The 24,756-nt window shown below is 45.1% G+C and overlaps 1 protein-coding gene across 2 annotated transcripts in view; it reads right to left on the bottom strand.

Annotated features, from left to right (window-relative positions):
* The window catches only part of FBLN5 (fibulin 5), a 272,407-nt gene that overhangs the window by 43,995 nt on the left and 203,656 nt on the right, over positions 1 to 24,756 (bottom strand). For both annotated transcript variants that reach the window (XM_086937681.1, XM_086937680.1), the window contains exons 9-10: positions 23,081 to 23,207; positions 17,805 to 18,000 (exon numbers count right to left, since the gene is read on the bottom strand). In XM_086937681.1, coding sequence (XP_086793807.1) covers positions 17,805 to 18,000; positions 23,081 to 23,207 — 323 coding nt within the window. The remainder of the gene's footprint in view (positions 1 to 17,804; positions 18,001 to 23,080; positions 23,208 to 24,756) is intronic.

A 24,756-nucleotide genomic window follows, 5' to 3' on the forward strand; every position in this document is an offset into this window, starting at 1 on the left:
AAGGCAGAGCATGTGCTGTCTTATTTGAGGCCTTAAAATGACATGCTGCTGCTCTCTTCCCCTTCCCCGGTACTTGTGCACAAACAAACTGTCTAGTTTCATGCACAAGCTTTGCACCACAGTGTAGTGCTGTGTGCTGGAGGGCCAGTATAGGTTTGTAGCAAGTGCCCATCTGACCTGCGTGTTCCTTTCCAGAGCTCCAAGCGTTTATTTATTGGACGGCAGGAGAGGAGCAGTGCTCTTGAAGTTGTGCATACTGATTAAGAGGGTTTATATGCATGTGTTGCCAGAATCCATTTTAGGCGACATTGAGAGCTTAATGGCCACTCTTTCAGTCTTTTAGGAGCGTCATTCTCAATGGTGCAGCATGTGCAGTGGCACCAGGGCCTAGAGGCGTGATAAGCCCATTGAACTCTAATTACTGCTATAATGTACTACTTAGTCAGTGGTTCTTGCTTACACTAGCTCTCACGGCACCCTTGTTACCTCAATGCACTGTTTGTTCGACCAGTTGCCAAGTACTAGTATACTCTCAGTTCCCACCATGAGATGCGCATGTCTCTAAGTGCCTTTCCAGTGAGTGGTTTGTGCCAGAACTTATCAGGCTCCTCCACTAAACTTTTCTCCTTATTGTGACTGCCACACCCATGGAGGGCAGTTCCAAGTACGCCAACATGTATTGATTCAGAGCCCTTCGATTCTTTCTCCACCCACGTGATTGGCTCGGATGGCACAGGTGGGAGTTGGGTACAGCAGCTCGCGCTCCTCCACAGTCAGGCTCTGAGTTAGGTGCAGCTTCTGCCAATTCTACTGCAATTTTGAGCAATTCGTCCACGTCTGAAGAGTGCACGCCTAAGACACACCTAAAGAAATCATCATAGCTATGTGTGAGAAACACCTGAAGTCCCCTGTGAAAAGGAACAATAAAACAAAACACTATGACTCAAACCCTGTTTCATCTGCGTTCTGCTAAGATGCAGGCTCTCTAAAGCAGTCTTAAGTAACATTTGCACAAACTTAAAATGCTACAGCCCAAAAGAAAATGTTGCAGATCACAGAAAGGTACCAGATACGCAGAAGTGTAGCATTTGTTTGACGTCTTTTCACAAAGATTTGCCGATAATTTTTGTACAGTGAATATGTAAGCATACTTTTTCAAGAGGGAGGAAAAGCCATAATGCACAAAATTGGACGTCAGGTATGTATCTTCAATTGTTTATCAATTAATTAATTAATTAATTGTGGGTTTCTAACGCGCTAGAATCGACTCCCGAAGGAGTATCTCTGCGCAGTGGACCGCTGGGGAACCCGTCCTGGCTTTCCCTATGAGATGGTCCCTACTGGGTATCTCCAAGGTGAAACCAGGCATCCCCGGCATATGTGGGGGGCCGTTGTGGAGATGAGGCAAGCTAATGCCCAGAGTTGCCGAGTGTGATCCATGGTTAGAGTAGGCACCGAGGTGAGAATTATCGAGTCCGCTGACCCTGGTCCACGACCCTGCCGCGTCGGGAATTGAACCCTGGTCCCGGGCCGTCCTCTGCTCCCGGGTCTGCCGCCTCTAACCAGTGAGCCACACCACTCCACATTTATGGGGAATTTGTAAAGGACAAACATACAACAACCCAAAAGGAGATTCATGGTGCAAGTGATACTGCCAGGGAAAAAAGGAAACAAACCTAAATACTGAACAGGCAGATTTGTAAGGACATTTCCTGAAACGCAAAATATACGTATGCCCCTGATCGAAGTAGGAATAGAGTTTCACAACTCAGTTTCTTCGACACTAAATGCTATAGCACAGCATTTTTAATTTCAAAATGTGAGTGTGGTGAACCAGGAGGTGGATCGAGATCAGGGCCGGACTTCGGGTGACCAACTGGCATTGGTGCAAATTCAGGACGGTGAGTGTAAAAATTCAGGACAAAGGTACCAAATTCAGGACACAAATTCAGGACAGGAGGTCAAAATTCAGGACAAAACTTCAGGACAATAGGTAAGTTTTACAGGCACAACCGAGGTTGCACAATAGTATATAAGTAAGCCCAGCCATTTCCAAACATATTCAACCATTTTGCAAACCTATCCATTATGTATCCTTCCATCTATCATTTCACTCATCATCCTTCCATCCTTTCACCCACCCACCCATCCATCCTTCCCCTCCATCCATCCTTCCCCTCATCCATCCTTCCCCTCATCCATCCATCCTTCCTTCCCCTCATCCATCCATCCTTCCCCTCATCCATCCTTCATTTCATCCATCATTCCCCTCATCCATCTATCCTTCCCATCCATTTATCCTTCGACCTCATCCATCCATCCTTCCCCTCCATCCATCCATCCATCCTTCCCCTCACCCATCTTTCCCCTCATCCATCATTCAGCTACCCTTCCACCCATACATCCAGCTATTTACATTTTCTTTCATCCATCCTTCCCCTCACTCATCAATCCATCCATCCTCTCTCATTATCCATTTATTCAATCTTTCATTCATCCATTCACCCTTTCACTAATTCATCCAGCCATCCACCCATCCCTTCACTTAATTACTCGCACGCCTTTCCATATTAATTTTGAGCTGAGCCCTTTTGAGAAGAGGCCCATCAAGAACTTCACCCTCGCGGCAGGAGCCATTCCAGGACTTGGACAGAAGTCACCCAGGGCAGAGACATGATCCACCACAGGGGGGAGAGGAGCCATCACAGGCGGGGGTGGGTGGAGGGGAAGCAAGAGTCACCACAGGGGGGAACAGGAGCCATCACAGGCGGGGGGACGGGGGACAGGAGCCATCACAAGAGGGGGAACAGGATCCACCAGGGTGGGTACAGGGGTGGGCATGCAGTATTCTAGAATCATCGTTGGCTCCTCACCCCCTCCTGCACAAGACAACGAGAAGACAGGCTCTCTTGTCCAAAATGCCATCCCCCACTGTGATGTACAGTACTTACAGGAGACACTCTAAGAGAACTGATTGAACTGATTGTCCTCCATACTTTGTTAATCAGTGTGGGTACGATTGTGCCATTATTTTATTACATTTACATTTACATTTTATTACATTATAGACTGCATGTTTGAAGAACCGAGGTTTGCTTACAATTTAGTGACAACACGTGCTGCCTCTGTGTAATCTGGCCGAGTCTAGGATGTTTGGGGCCCTGGGTAGAAATGGAATGTGTGAGGCCCCTCTAAATTACAGAGACATGACACATTCAGGGCTGTTTGCATCTGAATGGATGCCCCTGCTCCTGAACCTGCAGCCCCTCCTCTGAGACACCTTCGAGCACCTCTTAACAGCTCATCAAGAGCTGAAGGTGTGAGGGTTACCACCCCTCTGTGCCTCTCCAATGCTGCGGGGTATCTGAACTTTGGAACAGCCTCGGAGTCAAGAAGGGGGGTGGGGGCAAGCTGTGCCGACCTTAGGGTGGGGCGACCGGTGCCCGGTTAAAATGACGGACAAATGGCGTCCGTTAAAGAATCCTTCTCGGACAACGGACAGACAGCCGAAATCACGGACTGTCCGTGAAATTTACAGACGGTTGGTCACCCTAGCCGAACTGGGAACCAAAATAGGCCCAGGCAAAGTGCTCGGCCGGCCCCCCACCCCCTGGGGGGGGGGGGGTTGGGGGTGCGACCTTCCTCTTTGCCAGGGCCGGTTTTCTGCCGATTTTGTTACAGGGCCGTTTTTGCAGCGTTGCACGGACCTGTAACAAAAACGGCCCTCAGAGGCCCAAAACCGGCCCCCACCCTTGCGGCGCACCGGGGGATTGCCCTGTTCCCGCAAGGGCCAGTTCTGGCCTGATCGAGATCTCAAATCCCAGCCTGGTAGATACTTCTGCAATGGTTTTCGACGATATAATGGAGTATTCAATTCAATTTAAAAGTTTATTGTATAATTAATTAAAATCATTACAATCTTCCCATGCGAAAAATGACTGCATAGAAACAATTAATCTCAAGCAACATTTAAAAAAATTACCCAATCAATTTACAGCTAGCATCCAAAATATTATAAATACAATGAATTAAAATTTGGATCAAGGCCGGGTCCTGCCATCTCTGTGGGGTCTTCATCGTCTTTAGATTCAGTTCGTTTGTACCGTAAGAGTCCCAGGATAGGCAGGCCTGGGTGGCCTTCCTCCTCAATATTCCTCCTGCTCAGCTTGCCCTAAGCATTTTCTTACCTCTGCCAGGAATTTTACTCCCCGGCAGGCCAGAATTATGGAAGAGCCTCCCAGCCAACTTGTCACTGACTGTCTGCATGTTCGAATTTTCAGTTCATTGAAGATAGGCTTCAAATACCGTCTCCTCTGGCCCATGACTTCTGGACATGCACAAAAAAAGTGGGATAAGGATTCCGTTTTATATCCGCAAAGACAGCATTGCTCCGTTTGATGGTTATGTATCCTTGAGGGTAATAGATCTTTTGAAACGTGCTGTCCCATCCGGTAGTCTATCTAGGATCTTTTTAAGTACCCGCTAAAGTGAGATGATAAATATGCTTGCGGTTTAAGTGATTTATAGGAGGTGATGATATTCCACCCATGCCGACGTTTGGAGATTGTATTTTTATCCTCCATGAAGGATTTCCTTTTAGCTGCCTCATTGGCTGATCTACTTAAACCTGCTTTGTCTGCCCTAGTTTTCCATACTTTTTCTAATTCGAGATCTGTCAAACAGGTATTCAAATACCTTCCCCAAAAGCTCGGAGTTTCACTGTCCGCCTGCTGTTTAATTTCTTCCCCGCACAGACTGTCCATGGTCTCTGGGTCGGCGGAACGAAATTTGTGGCAGAGCTTCACGAAGCTGCTCATGCTCCGGAATTTCTGGTTTTGCAGTCCAAATTCGAGCCGTACTTGTGAAGGGGAGGCAGATTTTGGCAGGTTGAAAACGGCGTTGTAGATCTTTGTCTGCAGGTCGTTTAATAGATCGGCCTCCTTGCCACACCAAGTTACTAGGCCGTAAGACAGGGTGGGCAGAATTTGAGCAGCCATGACCTTTAGAAGGTGGCTGTAATTTGGACAATTCAGTTTTGCTTTTAATAATCGATATACAAAGATTAGTGATTGCGCTTTAGCTTTTATTACAGCTTTATGCTCCTTGTGTTTTATTCCTTTCCCTATTGTAATTCCAAGGTATTTGTAGGATCGTTGCTCTTCCACCGTTGCCCCGTTCACCGTCCATTTGTACTTGATTTTTTTTTATTCTGCTATGCAAACAACTTTTGTTTTTGATTTGTTTAATTCCAACGTTTCCCGTTTCAGATAGGATGCAAATTTATTTCTTGCTCTTTGTAGGCCAATTGGTGTTTGGCTTAGCACTACTATGTCGTCCGCATATTGTAGAAGATGAATTGGATTATTGGCCAAGATCGGTGGGTGACATTCAGCAGCTTCCATAACTTTGCTGATATCTGAGAAAAAAAGGTTAAAAAGGCTAGGAGCTAACACGCAACCTTGTTTGAGGCCTTGATGAGTTGTAATACTTGAGGTAGTAGTTCCTCCATTACCTAATTTCACACTTGCCCATGTGTTGTTGTGCAGGGCGATTATAGCCTTTAATAGTTGGTTCGGCAGGCCCCAGATGTTTAACTTTGCCCACAGGCGCTCTCTGCTCACTCAATCGAACGCTGACTTTATATCAATGAAACAGGATCCCTTGATTACTGCTTTTTCCATTAAGAGCGATAGACTGGCTAAGTTTGTTACAGTTCCCATCCCTTGCCTAAACCCTGTTTGGAACTTAGGAATTATATTCGTATCTCCTATCCAGTCTTGTAACTGTGATAGGATGCAAGAGGCATAGAGTTTGCCCTCAACATCATTTAAGAATATCAACCTGTAATTTGCGGGGTTGTGATGGTCTTCCTGTTTAAATATCGGATGAATAATGTTCCCTTTCCAGGAGGCGGGGACGTCTACATGTATGAATATATGGTTGAATAGGGGTGTTAAGATCTCTGACCAGAAGTCTGAATCATTCTTGAAAAGCGCGTTGGGGAGCCCGTTAGGACCTGCTGCTCCTTCTGTCTTTAGTTTTAGTAATGTGCCCCTCAATAGTTTTTTGGTGGTTAGTGGAGCTATTTCACTGCCCCTTTCTCTCCTTCCCAGTCTTCCTTTTCTTTATTGTCCAGGCTCTTGTTTCTGTTTCTTTTCCCCTTTTCTTCCTCCGTCACCCAAGGACCTTCGGTGGGACCTGGGTCTGTATTATGATACAAAGTTTGCATGCGTAGAACCCAAGTTTCCTCTCCGATGCCTGCTTCTTGTTGGAGACTTGCTCCTTTATTTAGATTGTTGATGATGACCCAAAAGTCCCTACTATTTGGCAATTTTCCCGCACACAATAGTTTGTTCCAGATAGTTTCCTTATGTGTGATCTTGGCAGCCCTTAACGACTTTCTGTAAACACTCCTTGCTTCCTTTAGTTTGCATTTGTTTGGAGTTTTCCCCATTCTTTTTGCCTGCGCCAGTAATATGACCTCTCTTTCGACCTTTCTCTTTAGTACTCTTAGGTCCAGGTTGAACCATGGCTCCTTCCTAGTGTTTAAACTTCTTGGGTTCCCTGTCACTACTGGAAATTTATGGAGCAGGTCCATGGTCAGCTGCTCCCAGTTAGTTACGCATTCTTCTTCTGGCTGAGGACCTAAATTAAACATGTAACCCTTTGCTGTGTCCTGGATATTTTTCAGCCACCCCCCACGCCATTTTACCTATTTTAGGTTGAACTTTTCGGCATGTTGTATAAGCGTGTTCAGTCTTTGTGTCAGGGTAAGCACAATGTTCATTCTAGTTATTTGAGGGAGGTGATCGCTCTCTATACATTGGTCAATTTGAAATATTTCAATACTGGGGAGTAACTCCTTGCTTGTGATTGTGTAGTTTATTGTTGAGTGAACCTTTCTGATCAAATATGTAACAGCTGCCGGCACATCACCCTTTGTTTTACCATTCAAAATTTACAAACCCAGGTCTCCTAATATGGTTGTTATCTTTTTTCCACCACAGGTCGCTGTCATCTTGTCTTCAACCTGGTTTTTAACTATGAGGTCACAGTCGAAGTCTCCTGAGATGAACATTGGGCATTGCGCATAAGATCTTTGCATCACTTTTATCAAGAAAATTAAGTTTGCATATTTTTCTTTCTTAGTCTTCCTCATTGGGTTGATAGAAACGTTAATCACTAGAAGTAGCCACTTTTGAGTCCCAGGTGGGGACCTATCAATATTTCACTTGGGCCCAGTTAAACCCCACGTCCAGTTCTTCTGTTACCCATTTATATTTTTGGGCTACGTATCTTGATAATCCGCCTCAGGGATGCCCAAAAGGTGAGAATCTTTCAGTAACAATGTGATGTTCTTTAAACCCTGCGATTGAAGTAGGCGTTAATTTCCATGTTTCCTGGATCAGGATTATGTCTTGCTGCTGAAAAAAAGGATAGTGTTTCATGGTCATGGGCCATTTCTTGAAAACCATGGACATTCCAAGAGCAAAACGAGAAGCTATGCAGCCTTTTTTCCTTCTGGATTTGGTTCAGTTTCTCTGCTGCCGTGGGGAATTTAGGCTCTTCGTTAGGGATGTTTTTTGCTCAGTGCCATTGGTACCCATGACCAATCCATCCTATCCAGCGCAAGATGTCCAGTGTGTTGCGTGCTTTCTGATGAGTTGACACCTTTCCCAGTAATTGTGGATTCTGGCGTGGAGGTGCGAGCGCCTCGTACGCAAGTGCTCTGACTTTCCCCGGCTCTCTTTTCCTTTTTTCGATTTCGTAGGCTGTCTAGTAGGGGATATGGATACCTTGGACGTTTATGTAGCAGTAGGGTAATACCCCATGCTCCGAACAGTGATCTTACGGAGTATATCTTGCTCACCAGGTCCTTTGTCACCCAAGTTGAAACAGATTCCTCTGTATCCGGATTTAGTCTGTTTTGTTGGAATTCAACGGCTATCAAATCCTGGGAGGTTATCCCTTTAAGTTCTGCGATTTCCTTAAACAATTTCAACAGGTTGCCTCGATTAAGGATATCCTGCCTTCCCTTTGTTGGATATTCGGGCATGAATGTCAATTTTAATTCAAAAGCCTCTATATGATGTGGATACTCTTTAGGCAAATGTGTAGAATCTGGTTTAAAAACTAAAGGATTATGAGTTGTAAGAATATTGCGCATTACGGGAGATTTTTGTGGCTCTCGCTCTTCGTTAACTTTCTCGATTTTTCCTTTTATTTTTTCCGGTGGTCCTATTTTGATTGTCCTTATTTATTCGGGGACTGGGTACCTGAGGAGTAACGTGCATCTACGATCCTTGCCAGTTATTGTAATTTTCAAGGGATTTTGCTCAATTTCATTTTCTGATGTTATTTTTCCCAGTGTATTTTGTTTATTTTGTCTTTCTGTATTGTGGATGTGTGCTGCGAATAACTGGCCTTTATTCCCTGTGTGTGATCCTCACCAGTTACGCTTCCCTGGCGCGCATTATCTGCCGGGGCGAGTGCCGTTATCATTTTTTAGAATTCTACTTGGCCTGTGACCTTCGTAGACTTAGTTTTATTTTGTCTCATTTCTTGTCTTTTTTTTCGATTTGGGTGCTTTTGCACATCGCTGATCGTGGTCTGCGGATGAGGATTGATAATGCATTTCATATATCAGACATGCTTCTTAAACGGAGATTCACTTGAGAACCAGCAGCCAGTGAAGCTAACGAAGATGAGCTGAGGTGGAACCAAACTTCCCTAGTTGGATAGTAGTACGCACTAAGGAGTTCTGTATTTTTTTACGACACTGGATGCCGGCTTTGGGTCAGCCCAAATAGTCAGCATTACTATAACCTATCCTAGCATGGACAATAGCACTACAAGCAAGAATTTTACAGAAAAGGGACAGAAAAGGCATACACTGGATCTGATGATAACACAACCTGGTTACATTGACTATCTGTTGGTTCAAATTCACCATTATGTCTAGGATTGTACCTACCTTACATTCCAGGGCAAGACATTCATCCAAATTGGAGGGCCAAAGAAATTTATCTCTAAGATTCGTTTTTTTTTAATGTTGCCATAATTTCAATTTTATGAGACTAGTTTTCAAGAAAGTTTGGCTCATCCACTGGACAACAGGCTGAACTCATAATTTGCTCATGCACAAAGTGTATAGTGGAGCTATGCGCATAAGGCACACTATTTATTCCATACAGTGGGCTGGGTAAGACAAGGGTGACATTCATTGCATAGAACATTATACTATGCATGTTTTCACTCTGGCCTTGCTTGAGCACTGATGAATGCTGCATTTGATGTGATTTCCTCTCCCCCTCCACGTAGACTCCTCTGTATTCATCTGTGCATTCTTGTTTCATGGAGAGGTCGGGTTGGCGGTAAGTGAAGGAAAGGTACAATATGCAAAGCACATGTTATTGTTACAGTAACACTAGCATGAAAGTGTACTGACCTATCAATGTTAATGTCCAGAAGCAGGCACTTGTACAACAACTGCTTTGTCATATCTATAGCTGTGTAAAGCGATATATGTATATATATCTACATTCAGATTTGTGTGTGTAATTGACACTATTATGTATAAACTGCTTTTTTAATAAAGACTCATTTGAAAAGAAAAATGTGTTGACCGTCCCATTGATGACACGAGCCATGTGGATGGCGTCTACACCTCTAAGATGGGCATCCGGGCAGCACATCGTCTCATCAAGGGCTTCAGGGCACAGCCCTACCTCCTGTGGGGCACCTCTTTCTGCCCCTTGTCTCTGCTGCTAAAGATTTAACTGAGCAGCATTCGTAAAAACTGCAATTTTATGTATTCATGAACACTGTCAGTGCACAGATCAGTCCTCTCGACCACCTCTCTGATGGCTTCTGATAGCAGAACGAGGAGGTGGAGAGCTGCGGGGGCTGCGGTACTACCCAGCCACAGGAGGGCTTATTTATGGGCCCTTGCGTCACTTTTACGCCACTGGTGCATCACTTTTTGTGACGTACCGGCGACATAAAAAATGCTCCATGTTGAGTCATATTTACAAAGTGGCGCATCTAGGTAGATGCGTCACTTAGTAAACCCCTGCACCACATTATACCTGCGGCAGGTATAATGTATGTAAGATGGGCATTCCGACGTAAGAAAGGGTCGTAGAATGCTTGATATTAACTTACACTGGGCTCAGTAGGTGCATGAAACATTTCCAATATCCTAGTAGCACCAGTCATCCAAAAATATTTTGTGTTCTTTCAAAGCTCACTTGTGTATGTACATGTGCTGCCAGTATTAATATCCTCGGGTGGTTTGTAATTTGACCTGTTTTCATCCTTCCTCAGTTGTGCAGTGTTGGACCGTTACTTCACCGGGTGGCAGTGTGCTGCTGGGGCTCAGTGGTGGACTTTCCTGGAAGTTAGTGGAGTGGTGGGGTAGGTGTGTGGTACTCTGAGCTTGGAGTCAGGTGGCAGTGTAACAGGGATACTGTGGTTGTCAGAGGAGAAGTGGTTGTAATGTGAGGGGGTGCTACTGCTTGTGATATGGTAAGGTAATAGAAAGGGATTATGTAGTGGAGTGATGGGGAACCGTACTTTGGTAGTGACAGATGGTAATGTGGGTCTCTCAGGTGGTATTGCTATGGTATTGGTGATAGCGCTGTGGTGGAATAGAGGAAGGTGGTATTGTTAGACCAGTTTTACTGCAGTCTGGATTAGCAGGGCATTTATTTTTTCGACTGTGTCATGCTGTAATGTGGTTGGATTATATTGTTGGAGAAGTGTAGTGCTTCGCTTACTTGTGATTTGCATTGGGTGGTAGTGAATAGTGTTGTGGTGCTGGAAGGTGCTAACGTGGTAGTGCTGAGGTGGTTGTGTGTTAATTGGGGAGTGTCTAGGGCTGAGGTGGGGTTGCCAGCGTGGTGTTGTGGGAGAGTATTGAGATGATATAGTGGTAAAGTGATGCAGAGATATTTTAAGGCGGTCCAGTGGGGCGTTAGTGTGTTGTTGGTGGGTAGCAGAGTGGTGAGGGTTGGTGGTAGTCTGTCTTTTGCTGTGAAGTAGTATTATGCGAGTGAGGATTATGATACGACGGTGACTGAGGATGTGCGGTAGTGTTATGTGGCAGTGCAGTGGTCAACATAGTTATGGAAATCTATGGGTTGGTAGCATGGTTCGAAAGACGAAGCGTTGTCCTGTTGGTGGCAGAGACTTTCTGGGACTGGGAGATTACCTCTTGGAGACTCCGCCAGAGAAGGGCTTAGAGCAGTGATTCCCAAACTGTGCACCGCGGCGCCCTGGTGCGCCGTTATGAGGAGCCAGGGGCGCCGCGGCACGATGTGGGAAAGTGCAGGGCAGCGCTACATACTGGGGAGAAATGCCGTCAGCAGCACTCGCTGTTGGAGGCCATCTCACATTTCGTTGAAGTGCTGAAGAGGCTTCAACAGCTCCTCCCAGACCTGCAGTCTGTCAATTAGCCCCATTGTCATTCTGTCTGTGGCGATTATCTCACACAGAATGACAATGGGCCATACTGCAGTTACAGAAGCCTAGAGCGGCGCACGGCAGGATTGCATTACCTTGGGGAGACCACACGCCGTCTCTGTCCCTCTCCATCACACCCTGTCCTCTGCCCTCTCCATCACACACCGTCCCCCGCCCTCTCCACCACATGCCGTTTCTGTCCCTCCCTGCCCTACTCTTGCTTGTTAGCAAAGGTGTGGTTCTCTGTTGTACTGCACCGCACCTCTGCTCTTCTTTATTATTGCGTCCATCGCCTCTCCCGACTCGAGTGAAAAGGAAAGATTGATGAGGGAAAAGTAGGGCACAAGGAGAGAGAAAAAAGTTTGACATAAATGAATAAGGAAAGGTGAAAGACCTGAAAGGTGCAGTGCAGGGTAGATGGATATTAGGGTTAAGTGCTATGTAGATGGCAGGACATTGTTTTCCATCCGGCTTCTGTGCAAAGGCCACCAAATGAGTAGATGGGAGTGAGAGTAACAGAGTGACAGAGAAAGAGTGAGAGCGACCTAGGGGTTGGAGAGAGAATCGTAGGTTCTTTAAAAAACCAAAACCTAGAAAGATGCCAAGTAAGAGAAACATATGCCTTTAGAAAATAACTTAGAATCTAAGTGGAACCGGACTTTCTGTTTTTTCTTTGTTGATTTAGGCTGTCCTATAATGTTATGTTGCTTATTTGCATCACTCTGGGGAGGACCCCACAAAGTCATATTATACCCAATAGAGTCTGACAGAGTCGGTGCACTATGGTTACTTAGTAGCTTTTGGTACTGTGGGTGCAGGGTGAGGGGCCTGGTGGAGAGCGATGGGTGGGTGCATGGTCAGGGGCCTGGTGGAGAGCGTTGAGTGGGTGGGTGCAGGGTCAGGTCCTGGTGGAGAGCTTTGGGTGGGTGGGTGCAGGGTCAGGTCCTGGTGGAGAGCTTTGGGTGGGTGGGTGCAGGGTCAGGGGCCTGGTGGAGAGCGTTAGGTGGGTGGGTGCAGGGTCAGGTCCTGGTGGAGAGCATTGGGTGGGTGCATGGTCAGGGGCCTGGTGGAGAGCGTTGAGTGGGTGGGTGCAGGGTCAGGTCCTGGTGGAGAGCTTTGGGTGGGTGGGTGCAGGGTCAGGGGCCTGGTGGAGAGCGTTGGGTGGGTGCATGGTCAGGGGCCTGGTGGAGAGCGTTGAGTGGGTGGGTGCAGGGTCAGGTCCTGGTGGAGAGCATTTGGTGGGTGGGTGCAGGGTCAGGGGCCTGGTGGAGAGCGTTGGGTGGGTGGGTGCAGGGTGAGAGGCCTGGTGGGGAGCTTTGGGTGGGTGGGTGCAGGGTCAGGGTCCTGGTGGAGAGCGTTGGGTGGGTGGGGGCAGGGTTACGGGCGTTTACTACGTCATCTGATTCAATGCTCCCCAAAAGCAGCACAAGGCCCCCTACCAAGTATTCTTTTGCAGTTTTATATGGCGCAAACTCCACCCGAAGGCATCAGAGCGCTTTACATTAGCACCAGTTGCGTTGCAGACGGACACATTCATTTTTAGGCATGGGGAGACCATCATGCTTTTGAAATGGTGCCATTGTTCCAGGTGGCAGCCCCCTCCATTGGGTGGGAAGGGTGCAAGGGGGTGGCCGAGAAGGGTGCAAGGCAGAGGGGAAAAGGGTGCAAGGCAGAGAGGAGAAGGGTGCATGGTAGAGAGGAGAAGGGTGCATGGTAGAGAGGAGAAGGGTGCAAGGCAGAGAGGAGAAGGGGGCAAGGCAGAGGGGAGAAGGGTGCAAGGTAGAGAAGGGTGCAAGGAGGAGGGGAGAAGGGTGCATGGCAGAGAGGAGAAGGGTGCATGGTAGAGAGGAGAAGGGTGCATGGTAGAGAGGCGAAGGGTGCAAGGCAGAGAGGAGAAGGGTGCAAGGCAGAGAGGAGATGGGTGCAAGGTAGAGAAGGGTGCATGGAGGAGGGGAGAAGGGTGCACGGCAGAGGGAGAAGGGTGCAACGGGGAGGGGAGAAGGGTGCAAGGTAGAGAAGGGTGCAAGGTAGAGAGGAGAAGGGTGCAAGGCAGAGGGGAGAAGGGTGCAAGGCAGAGAGGAGAAGGGTGCAAGGCAGAGAGGAGAAGGGTGCATGGTAGAGAGGAGAAGGGTGCATGGTAGAGAGGAGAAGGATGCATGGTAGAGAGGAGAAGGGTGCAAGGAAGAGTGGAGAAGGGTGCAAGGTAGAGAAGGGTGCATAGTAGAGAGGAGAAGGGTGCATGGCAGAGAGGAGAAGGGGGCAAGGCAGAGGGGAGAAGGGTGCAAGGTAGAGAAGGGTGCAAGGAGGAGGGGAGAAGGGTGCACGGCAGAGAGGAGAAGGGTGCATGGTAGAGAGGAGAAGGGTGCATGGTAGAGAGGCGAAGGGTGCAAGGCAGAGAGGAGAAGGGTGCAAGGCAGAGAGGAGATGGGTGCAAGGCAGAGGGGAGAAGGGTGCAAGGTAGAGAAGGGTGCATGGAGGAGGGGAGAAGGGTGCACGGCAGAGGGAGAAGGGTGCAACGGGGAGGGGAGAAGGGTGCAAGGTAGAGAAGGGTGCAAGGTAGAGAGGAGAAGGGTGCAAGGCAGAGGGGAGAAGGGTGCAAGGCAGAGAGGAGAAGGGTGCAAGGCAGAGAGGAGAAGGGTGCATGGTAGAGAGGAGAAGGGTGCATGGTAGAGAGGAGAAGGATGCATGGTAGAGAGGAGAAGGGTGCAAGGAAGAGCGGAGAAGGGTGCAAGGTAGAGAAGGGTGCATAGTAGAGAGGAGAAGGGTGCATGGTAGAGAGGAGAAGGGTGCAAGGCAGAGGGGAGAAGGGTGCAAGGCAGAGGTGAGAAGGGTGCAAGGCAGAGGTGAGAAGGGTGCAAGGCAGAGAGGAGAAGGGTGCAAGGCAGAGAAAAGAAGGGTGCAAGGCAGAGAAAAGAAGGGTGCAAGGCAGTGGGGGGAATGGTGCAAGGCAGAGGGGAGAAGGGTGCAAGGCAGAGGGGAGAAGGGTGCAAGGCAGAGGGGAGAAGGGTGTAAGGCAGATGGGAGAATGGTGCAAGGTAGAAAAGGGTGCAAGGCAGAGGTGGAGTAGGGTACAAGGGGGAGGGGGAGAAGGGTGCAAGGTGGAGGGGGAGAAGGGTGTAAGACAGAGGGGGTAAGGTTGCAAGGGGGATGGTGATGAAGTTAAAAATGTGCCCCCCCAAAACATTTCTGCGGATGCCCATGATCAGAGCCCACCTCACGTAAACTTCTTGTAACGCCACAGAGCTCCTTGAGCCTTTCTCTAGCCTGGCTACTTTTAGTGGGAGTGCTTTATGCATTGAGATGTACTTTATAAGATCTTTGTGATTGCAAATAAAGTTTTATGACAGTGATGGCTACTCTCTGAATCCTTCATCACGTCTAGACGTGATTCTTCATGTAGACCAGTGGTTCCCAAAGGGTGCGCCGCAGCACCCCGGCGCGCGGGTAAAAAAATGGTGGGGAGCCACAGCCAACTGCAAATTAGGTCAAGGGAGCCACGGGTCAAAAAAGTTTGGGAACCACTGGCTTAGAGTGATGGAGTTCTGTGCATTGTAATTTTGAAATACTTTAGCCGGAGTTAATCCTTGGCCAAGGGAGCTCTAGGTATTACTAACAGTACAGGCTTTGTGTGCTGGGTTGGTTCTGATTGCTAGGTGTGATATTTTCATAATTTTCTTGTAATCCTGATTCCGCCGCCACAGACATTTGCACCAGTTTTAATCCTTTTAGAGTGTCTCTCTCATTGCTGATTGCTCAAATGGTTGTAATTACACACACATTGTTTTTTATTAGGTATATCATGAGTGCATGATTTTAAGCCCATTATGAGATTTAACAAACTGGATTTTGCTTTGGGGTTGTGCTAAAAAAGTCACGCAATCCCAATGCAAAATCTGGGCCTCAACTAATTGTAATTTTTTTTTAAAACCCTGCCACAGCTCTCTGATGGATGTCACATGTGGTTTTTCTGAGTCCCCAGATAGATCATGCAGTCTGTGTGTTCCCTTTTGTACTGCCAGTCACCGGTGTATTCAACTGTCTAGCCTTTCACCGTGTCATGTATGTGCATGTAACTTGCATGATCGAGGTAACTGTTAGCATCAATACTATGTGTCTCTCCTCAGAGACTCGGACATCTTCTGCTCACTGTCCTTTTTCCCCAGCACCCCGTACCCCCCCGCCCCCCCAAGGGTGGCAATCTGAGGGGTAGCCCCGGGCGCCACAAGCTCTAGCTACGCTCCTGCCATTGTGTTATTATTTAACATTTCATCAAATTACAAGAAATCACATAAAATGTAAATCTGGGATTTTGTTAAAAACATTTTTTTACCATAAAGTGTTTATTTGCATTGTTCTGTTGCTTCCGCAATAGGATATTTTACCCGTGGGACAACAAATTATGACATTTAGCATAATGGTGTCATTTCATGAAAAAAACATAGCACGCGCTACTGGAAATTACACTAATTATGGCAGCGTAATTGAAATTCCACCCTCTTTTTTAAATGGCAGAAATTCCGTCTCTCCTCCCCACATCGAATTTACTGATGTCGTTCGTTGGAAATTTACAAGCCCTCATTACAAGTTAGGTACAGTTGAGGGATGTACCACATATGATAATATACCATTACCCTGAACTAAAGTACTTATTACCACATGGGGCAAATATCTCGTATTCTGACTTGTTACCTTTCAAATGAGGCAAAACTTGTGGAATCAGTATTTAACACACCAAATTCTGCATGTGTCACCTTTTTTATAGACCTTGTACCCAGATAAAATTATATAAACAAAGAGATTCTATCAATGTGTGGTGGTGACTATTTTTTTGAATTAATATTTTCTGTGTCTAGTGAGATACTAGGCTCTCTCTAAGATCTGAAAAGACAAGAGCACTGTGTGCTTTTTAAAATACCCCTCACACACTAAAAAGTCCTTTAGTGTCATGCTTCATCATGTGGGTCTTCCCGTCCCTCTAACGGGGCGGGGCGTGCTGCGACCTACGAACTATGCGGAAGCACTAAGTTGTTGTGACAGAAGGCTATGTTTCAGTGCAGGAGGTGTCAGTGACGTGTAGGGACCTAATACGTGAGTGTACAAAAGGGTAAAAAAGGTTCAAAATTCCCTGGCTAGTAGAAAAAATATATTTTATTCGCTTCTCTAGCTGGGAACGTTAAGAAGGGGGTTTTGAGGTAGAGCAGTAGCTTGCTACCAGGTCGACATGTTTCGTAAGCAGTCCCCTACTTCTTACTCATCAGGACCATCTAATGGTCCCTATTACAAAATGCTCGGTTCTAAAATGATAAGCCTAAGGTCATAATCACTTATGCTTCATCAGCGAGAGGTCATTCAATGTGGCCCCTGGCACTTTCAAAAAAAATAAAAAATGTTGTGCTATATGCCAACCGATGTGAGACAAACATATTCATGTTCTGTTTTCCTTCCTCTCTCTCTCTTTTTCTCTCATTTCCTTTACAGAGACCACAATAGGTCAATATTTTTGGCAATATTGGTAACTTACCATGCTTCACTAGGGCCAGCTCATGCCCTGAAGCTCAAACAGGCAGCCTATTTTTGCTGCTTGTTTGTAGGACTTTAGGCTTATCATTTTAGAACCGAGCATTTTGTAGTAGGGACCATTAGAGGACTTTTTAGTGTGTGAAGGGTATTTTAAAAAGCACATAGTGCTCTCGTCTTTTCAGATCTTAGAGAGAGCCTAGTATCTCACTAGACACAGAACATATTAATTCAAAAAAATAGTCACCACCACACATTGATAGAATCTCTTTGTTTATATAATTCTGCTAGGAGGGTGATTCTATCAGTACCTCTACGCTTCCTCTATTGTTTTGGAGACCCAGATAAAGTTAGCCAGGTTTGACCTTCTGGAATTTATCATCGGAAAACTTAGATGATGTGATAATTATAGCACAACTGGCTATTTTATATGCTTCCTACTGTCATTAGGCTGTTTTCTTCTCAGGCGCCGAGAGATACCCTCAGGGATGATTCACTGCGCTATACAAATGAGTAAATAAATAAATAAACAATTCTTAATTCAAATCACTGTACAGACGTATTTACAGAAGGATCGGAATTTTTGCCCTGCTCTTGTAATCAAGACCTTAGAGTTTTGCATTTCCTCATATCCTCATCCTGAAAATCCTGATTTTGGAAATTTCAACCACAAAGTACAGTTTTTCCAATAGTAGATCAAAACAACTAGGAGTGCTGTATGTGGCCAATGTTTTCAAGGCGGAAAGTTTCTGGTGAAAAGGGCAGGCCCAGCTTCAGACCATCTAGTTCCTGTTTACATACCCAAAAAACCAAGTGTATCTTACCCTCATGTAGAATTCTCTGCCTTCATTCCCAGACTTGATTTGGAAAATATAATAGGCACCAGGGTAGCGGGTTGTTGCTTGCATTTGGAAGATATCAGTTGGAACGCTGCGTGTAGACACCATATCCATATGCCTGTGCACGATGGTAAAAGGTTTGTCGCGGCATCCAGTATTTTCAGCTGGGCACATGCACCGACTGGAAGAGAAAGGGAGGGTTATTCCTTTTATCCTCCAGTGATCCCAGATTGCAATTGTCAACACACAGAAGAAAAAAAAATATATAGTACATATACATACATATTTATATATTAATATATAGCATTGCCACCTGCTGCTGAGGGGCTATAAGGGTGGTTAGTGGCCCTTCATTTTATTTACAGGCTAGAGCTGCAGAGCATACATACACATATTTCAATTGTAATCCAAGTTATTCTTTCCTGATGGGTGTTCAGCTTACACCTATCAATTATTTACAAAGGGACAAAAGGCAGAAATGGACTAAGTGGTACAGATATTTTATGCAACCATATATCTATAGAAGGTATCCTACTAAATCTATTTTGTGTTTTTTAAAAGTAGGTGTAATATCATGCAACTTAATATCTACTTGTGAAAACTGAAAGTATGAGTCAGGCCTACCAATATAAAGATCGCCAGGGGCAGCTGGTGATCTTTGAAAGTGGTGGGGTGTAATATTTGCCCTACATTGTGCCTAGTGACACCGACCTTTTCTAGGGAGAGTTCAGTTTATTCTCCCAAGAAAGTTTTTTTTTTTTTAAATTGAGTCAAATAGTGCTTTTTAAGGCACAATTTTCATATTCATTTGATAAAAGCCTTAGAGTCTGATAGGGCCCTCAATAAATATTCATGGGCTTTCATGGCAAAGCCAAGTAAAAGTGATGCTACCCTTGAATTGACCATATATTGTTTCACAATATGCTATGGATGCACCCATATATCAAAATTATCCAGAGCCAGAGCAAGCAGTTGTCATGGGTAACCATCCATATGCTTACTTCCTACTGAGGCCAAAAATTACAAACAATATGCCAATGGCAGATTTTTCCAGTGGTGCCATTCATATATGTTCAACCCTTATGTAAAAAATATCTCTAGTATGTCAGAGGAAGCATTTTGTCGTGAATGTCCCTCTCCCATATGCCATGGTTGCCCTCCATTGTGTCAAGAATTGCCTTCGATGTTCGAGCACCAGCATTTTGCCATTGGTGTCCTTGCAAAGAATTTCCGACAGTATGCCAGCACCAGCATTTTTTTATTATGGGTGGCCCTATGCCAAAAATGATCTTCAGTATGGCAGTGCTGCCATTTGGCATTGATTGTCCCATATGCTTAGAATTACTTCTAGTACCGCAGTTCCCAAACTGTGTGACGAGATTTATGGTGGGACGTGAAAGTCCAAGCAATAAATAAAGATGGCTTCAAATTCTGTATTTATCTTGTTATATTTGCTGTGCTTCAAAGACAGAGTCAAATGACAAGCTATTTCTTCTGACAAATTGTTCCTTGGGTTTTTAGGTTTCACCTAGCGATGCAGCACTTGGCGGGACCTATTGTTGTCGGTTTTGTATTCGGAAGGGGGACAGGAGATGTGCACGTGCACATCGCCTGTCCGGGCTCGTGCAGATCTCCTGTCCCCTTTCCCCCGAAAAACAGTTAAACTCTTTCTCTGTGCGCAGGGCCTGTTAAGGCCTCGCGCGGTGCGCAGGGCTTGTTAGATTGTGGCTCTAGGATTGTCCTGAAAGGAACATTTGGAGACAGACACAGGGTTGGCACGCAGTGAAATGTTCTGTTACTGCACAACACAGACTTGTATCTATCAAGTGTTTGAGAATTGAGGAAGGTTAGACGGCAGTCCCAAGTTTCTACCCATAATTAGTTTGTGTAAGCCAGATTTATCAAGTGCCACGTGTGGACGATTATGCTGCTTCAGGGAGCTACAAGTAAATCCAAAATTACACAAGCCAACAAAAAGAACTATTTTGTCTGTAGCAATTCTGTGAACAAACGAGCTACAACCCTGACTTCCTATTTATCTGAGATAAAATACCATCTCTGAAAATAAAGTGCATCTGGGTGATACATTTATCGCATTATGGTCACGCATTCAATTAGTATAATATGCAAATCACCCCTTTCCATTTCTGAATTTTATAAGTATTGTAAATGTATATTGGCTCGTCAGGTTTTGCATGTAAGCTATGTGCAGTTTTTGGATTTTAAAAAAACAAAACTTCTTACCACACATTCAGAATTCAGGTCACGTGTGTGTAAAACAATTTACTATAATTGCCAAAGTTATTGGTTCACGTACATGTTTAACTAATTCCAAATCTGTTAATGAGGCGCGTGAGAAAATATTGCTATGTATTCATGTGTAAAATAAAGAATTCTAACATAAACGTCGCTACCAATATATTTTTAAACAAGCATTTGCAATTCAAAATTTCTCGCATTTGCTAAATTTTAAGCTTTCTGCATTGCAAATTACAATGCCTTTTATTTATCTGTTTTCAAAACCAACACATAGATAAAAGGTTTGTCATTTTACAATGCCAGTAGCTCAAATACTCGCAAATGCAAGACCTATTGCATTGCAAATGCCTGTTAACATGGGGATCGGTTGTCCTGAGACTTCTTTAAAACGCTGGACAGCCTCTTAATTTCACTGGTGCGTTTGGGAAAAAGAAGTAGAGTGGCGCTGTCACTACTCAAACTTGACCCGGAGGAGGGGCTATAGGGCTACTTGACCTCAAGCTTTACTACTACGCCACTACAACCCAGCACACTTGGTGGCAGAGGACAAGAATTGGGAGAAACGCTTGCTGAAGGGCACCTGTGGGGTAATTCCATTGATGCATTCACTTATGATGGAGTCGAGAGCAGAACACCACCTCCCATATGTAGTTCATCAGGTCGCAGAGATCTGGGACAGGGTGATCTGGTGAGTAATAAAGAGGCCCCCCATTTACTCAGGAATTGGTCATGTGGATGCTGTTGCCCTTTATGAAACATCAGCGTGGCTATGTCGGTTGCACGTTGGAGAGCGGGGGATGCGAGGCACTGGGGAGCACCCAGGAGAGTGGTTCTTCTACTTTGCGGAGGCCCGAGAGGCTTTTTCCATAAGGGGTGAGCAGTTCCTCCAATATGCACAAATAACACACACAGCAAGGGAAATCTGGATGGAATTTCCATAAACACCTCAGACGCCACAGGTACTATTGACAGCTAGGTCGACACGTCACTTGGTGTTTATAAGGCTCTTAAAATTGACAAGGTGAGAATTGAAGCCAGGGCCCGGCGGGTCTGGGGGAATATCATGGGGATTGGTGTTTACAAACTCCTCACATTTTGCAGTCAGAGAAAAAAAAGTTAAGTGAATTGTGTGAATATCTTGCTGGGGTACAGAGAGTATGAAAGTAAAGGCTGTAGGATGTTCTTTTTTTTAACTCACAACAAACATTAAATACCTGTGAATGAATTGTACATACTCAGCAAGTAGGAAGGAAAAAAATGAAGCAAATTTTTTTTTCAAATCTGAAGTGTGATGGAACCAAAGATTTTAATAGGATCAAAACAAATCAAGACACTTTACTTAGGAATGCACAAATGAAAAAATATTCATCGAAACCGGATTTCCACATATTTTCACACACTGACACTCAATAATTCTCACTCACTCCTTTGCACTCACTTTTACTCTCAATTATTCATGATCTCATTCACTCATACTTTGATTCATTCATACTTTTTCACTGATTCACACTCATTTGTGCACACTCTTACTCTTAGTCATTCTCACGCAGTCTCGCTTATTTTCACTAAATAGAAGTCATTCATTTGCAGTCACTCACAGGCAGACATTATTTCCTTAATTCTTTCTCACTCAAACTCAGTTGCACTTACTTTTACTTTCACTCACTAATTCTCATATATTTCCATCACTCTGACTCACCCATTTTCATTCACTGCTATTCATTTACTCATTGTCACACATCTCACTAACACCTCCCTCGTGCTCATTCTTACTCATCATTCTTATGCACTCACTTGCAGCCACTTTTTCTTTCATTCACTCATTCTCACTCACCTGACTCACTCATTCTCACTTACTGACAATCTCACTCACTACCTGTCACTCATACGCCTGTTCACACATGCAAACAGTCGCTCGTGCTCACACATACACATGCTCTCTGTCGCAGAAAGACACTTTTATATGCACACAAAATACATTTGAAGTCATTTTATTTTACGTATCTCAGCTGCCAGTGAATGTCTCATTTGAACCCTGGTGCTTTATTTATTTTAATTACGCTATCAATGAATAGTAATTCAGGGCTGGACGAAAAACAAAAAAACAGCCTTGACAACAATGTTAAAGCCAGCCCTACTGCATTCAGCCCATTCTCTCTCTCTCATCCATTCTGTGTCTCTCTCCTTTTCTCCTCCATCTCTCGTCCCCCTCTAGTTCCCCTCTATTTCTTTCCTTCACTCTCTTTCTTTTACCTTGAGCTCTCTTTGCCTCCTCTCTCTTTCTGCCACTCTCTCTTTGGCAATAAACCCCAAGGAGCAAAACAAGGTGACAGAAGAACCCAGAGCAGCCCTTGGGCTGGAAAAAAAACAGAATCCATCGGCTCCAGGCCCCAGAAAAATGCATGATGGAATAAGGGGTCAAGCAGGCCCTTGGCAAGATCCTGGTTACACAGGAGAGAGCGGTGCTTACATTTCTCATGACTGGGCGACGTTTTGACACATAATGCAGTTGTTGATCAAAACCGAAGCACAGTAAATCACCACAAACACGATGCATTGTATTCGAGCATCGGCGATGCTGTTCACCTCGCAGTGTTCCATCTATGCCTGAAAATCCTTTAGAAAGGCGAGCTCACAAAAAAAATCTTCCTTTACAATAAAAAAGAGGAATTGTTCAGATCGAGGTTAAAAACAACATGGCTCAGCCTTCCATTCTGCAGAGGTGGGTAAACTGTGGGCCATAAATGTGCGTCATAGTAACCGCTTGTATTTACAGTACTTAGAAACAACAGAAGTGCAAAATTTAGCATAATAAATAAAACAAGTGACTGTTACGTCATCTTTGGAAAGCAATGACTTTATGTACATGAATTCTTGGTACTGCATTACAGAAGTTAGCTCTTACAATAATTTTGCAAGCTTGTTTGTTTATTTCTTGAAGCAGGACGCACGCGGCTCACGTGAAACTCCAGACAACACTCAGTCAGTCAAATGAGGCTTACTTGTCATTGATGGGGATGTAGGGCTCCTCGCACCGAACCGGGTCTAGGCACTTGAAGTCGCCTTGGATGTTGAGACAGGTTTGTTGCACCGTACACGTGTTGTTTCTGTTCTCACATTCATCGATATCTGAAATCCAAACGTGAGCCTCATGAAGTACATGAAGCACTTTTGTCTAAGAGTTTAAAATATGTACTCAGGGAAAAAGAAAGACTGGCCTCTGGCGCCATCTAGTGGTCCGGCCGCAAAGCTGCCTTATTATTAAAACGGTAACTTTGCTTATAATAAATCCTCTATAAATACAAGTTGCTGATGGGGCATTGTAACCCCTTCGTCTCACCCTCCTTATGATGGTCTCCAGTTAAAAATCAAAAGATGATCTTGAAACATAAACAGCCTGTCCATAATGTATGGTAGTGATTCTAAATCTGTTGTCCAGGGACCCCTGGGGTCCACAAAATCTACTCGGGATGTTCATGTCTGCTTAGAATATCACATGGTATTATCAGATTAATAAAGTGTAAATAAATACAAACACGAAATGTAATACTGAAAATGTTAAAACTTTCTATAAATGTGGAGGAATTTGAAATTGGAGACTATTGGGCCTATTGTGGTGTCTATCTGCCAGCCATATTAGGATGGGGTGAAACAGATGCCTTTCCATGGCGGCGATGCCGCCACGGAAAGGCATGCGGTCTTCACTTGGGGGGTCCCCTGCGGGCCCCCTAAGTGAAGGAGGGGTGGGGGTGCACAGGGGGGGGGGGGGTACCTGTGGTACTCCCCTGCATTTGCATATACAATGCAGTAGGCACCACGCGCGCGGTGCCTGCCGAATTGTATATGCAAATACATACAAGCATTCATAGCATTGTGGCGGGCGGTGCAGAGAGCACCGCCCGCCACAATGTTATGAATGCAGGATGAATGCCACTTACAGGACCCCCGCCCTTATGGGGGCGGTCCCTACCCCCGATAGGATGGCAGGCGGACTAAGTCCGCCCGTCATCCTAATGACCCCCATGTTAGTGTCCTCAGATTGATTTGTGGGGGGCAGCACAATGCATCAAACATAATATAATATGGACTCTAGGTGGCCTCAAAGGAATTTAGAAAAGCTTCAACCTTCCTATAAACATTTTTTTTTGTATTTGGGAATTTGAAAACAGTATTAAATAATTTGTGTATTTGTTTGCTGAAGCTTGTTTCCTAATTTTTGTGTATTGTTTTCCAGGTGAATTATTAGAAATGCTTAGGTCGGGGTCCCTGGCTTCCTATAATGACTCAATGGGGGTCCCCAGATTCCAAATACGATTTTGTAGGAGTCACAGGGTTCCAGTAATGATTTGGTGGGGGTCCACATAAGTCAAAAGGTTAAGAACTATTGATGTATGGCAAGTTTATCTTCATACTCTAAGCATTTATTAGTTCATATAGGCAGAAATGTACATTTAGGACATGGGTAGTTGGAGTGGGGATGAAGGCTCACAGATAGTTCCAGAATTGTATTTTTAAGATGGCTTGTTTTTTTCTAAAAATGATTGGAGCCATTGGGGAGTTTCGGAAAGGGCTCTGAAGAATTCAAAAGGGCAACAGAAACAACACCATGACAATCATAATATTACTAATGACATAATGACAATGATGATACTGAAAGCAATAATAGCAGTCGCAGCAG

This window comes from Lissotriton vulgaris, chromosome 9, assembly GCF_964263255.1.
Source record: "Lissotriton vulgaris chromosome 9, aLisVul1.2, whole genome shotgun sequence".
Taxonomy (NCBI): Eukaryota; Metazoa; Chordata; class Amphibia; order Caudata; family Salamandridae; genus Lissotriton; species Lissotriton vulgaris.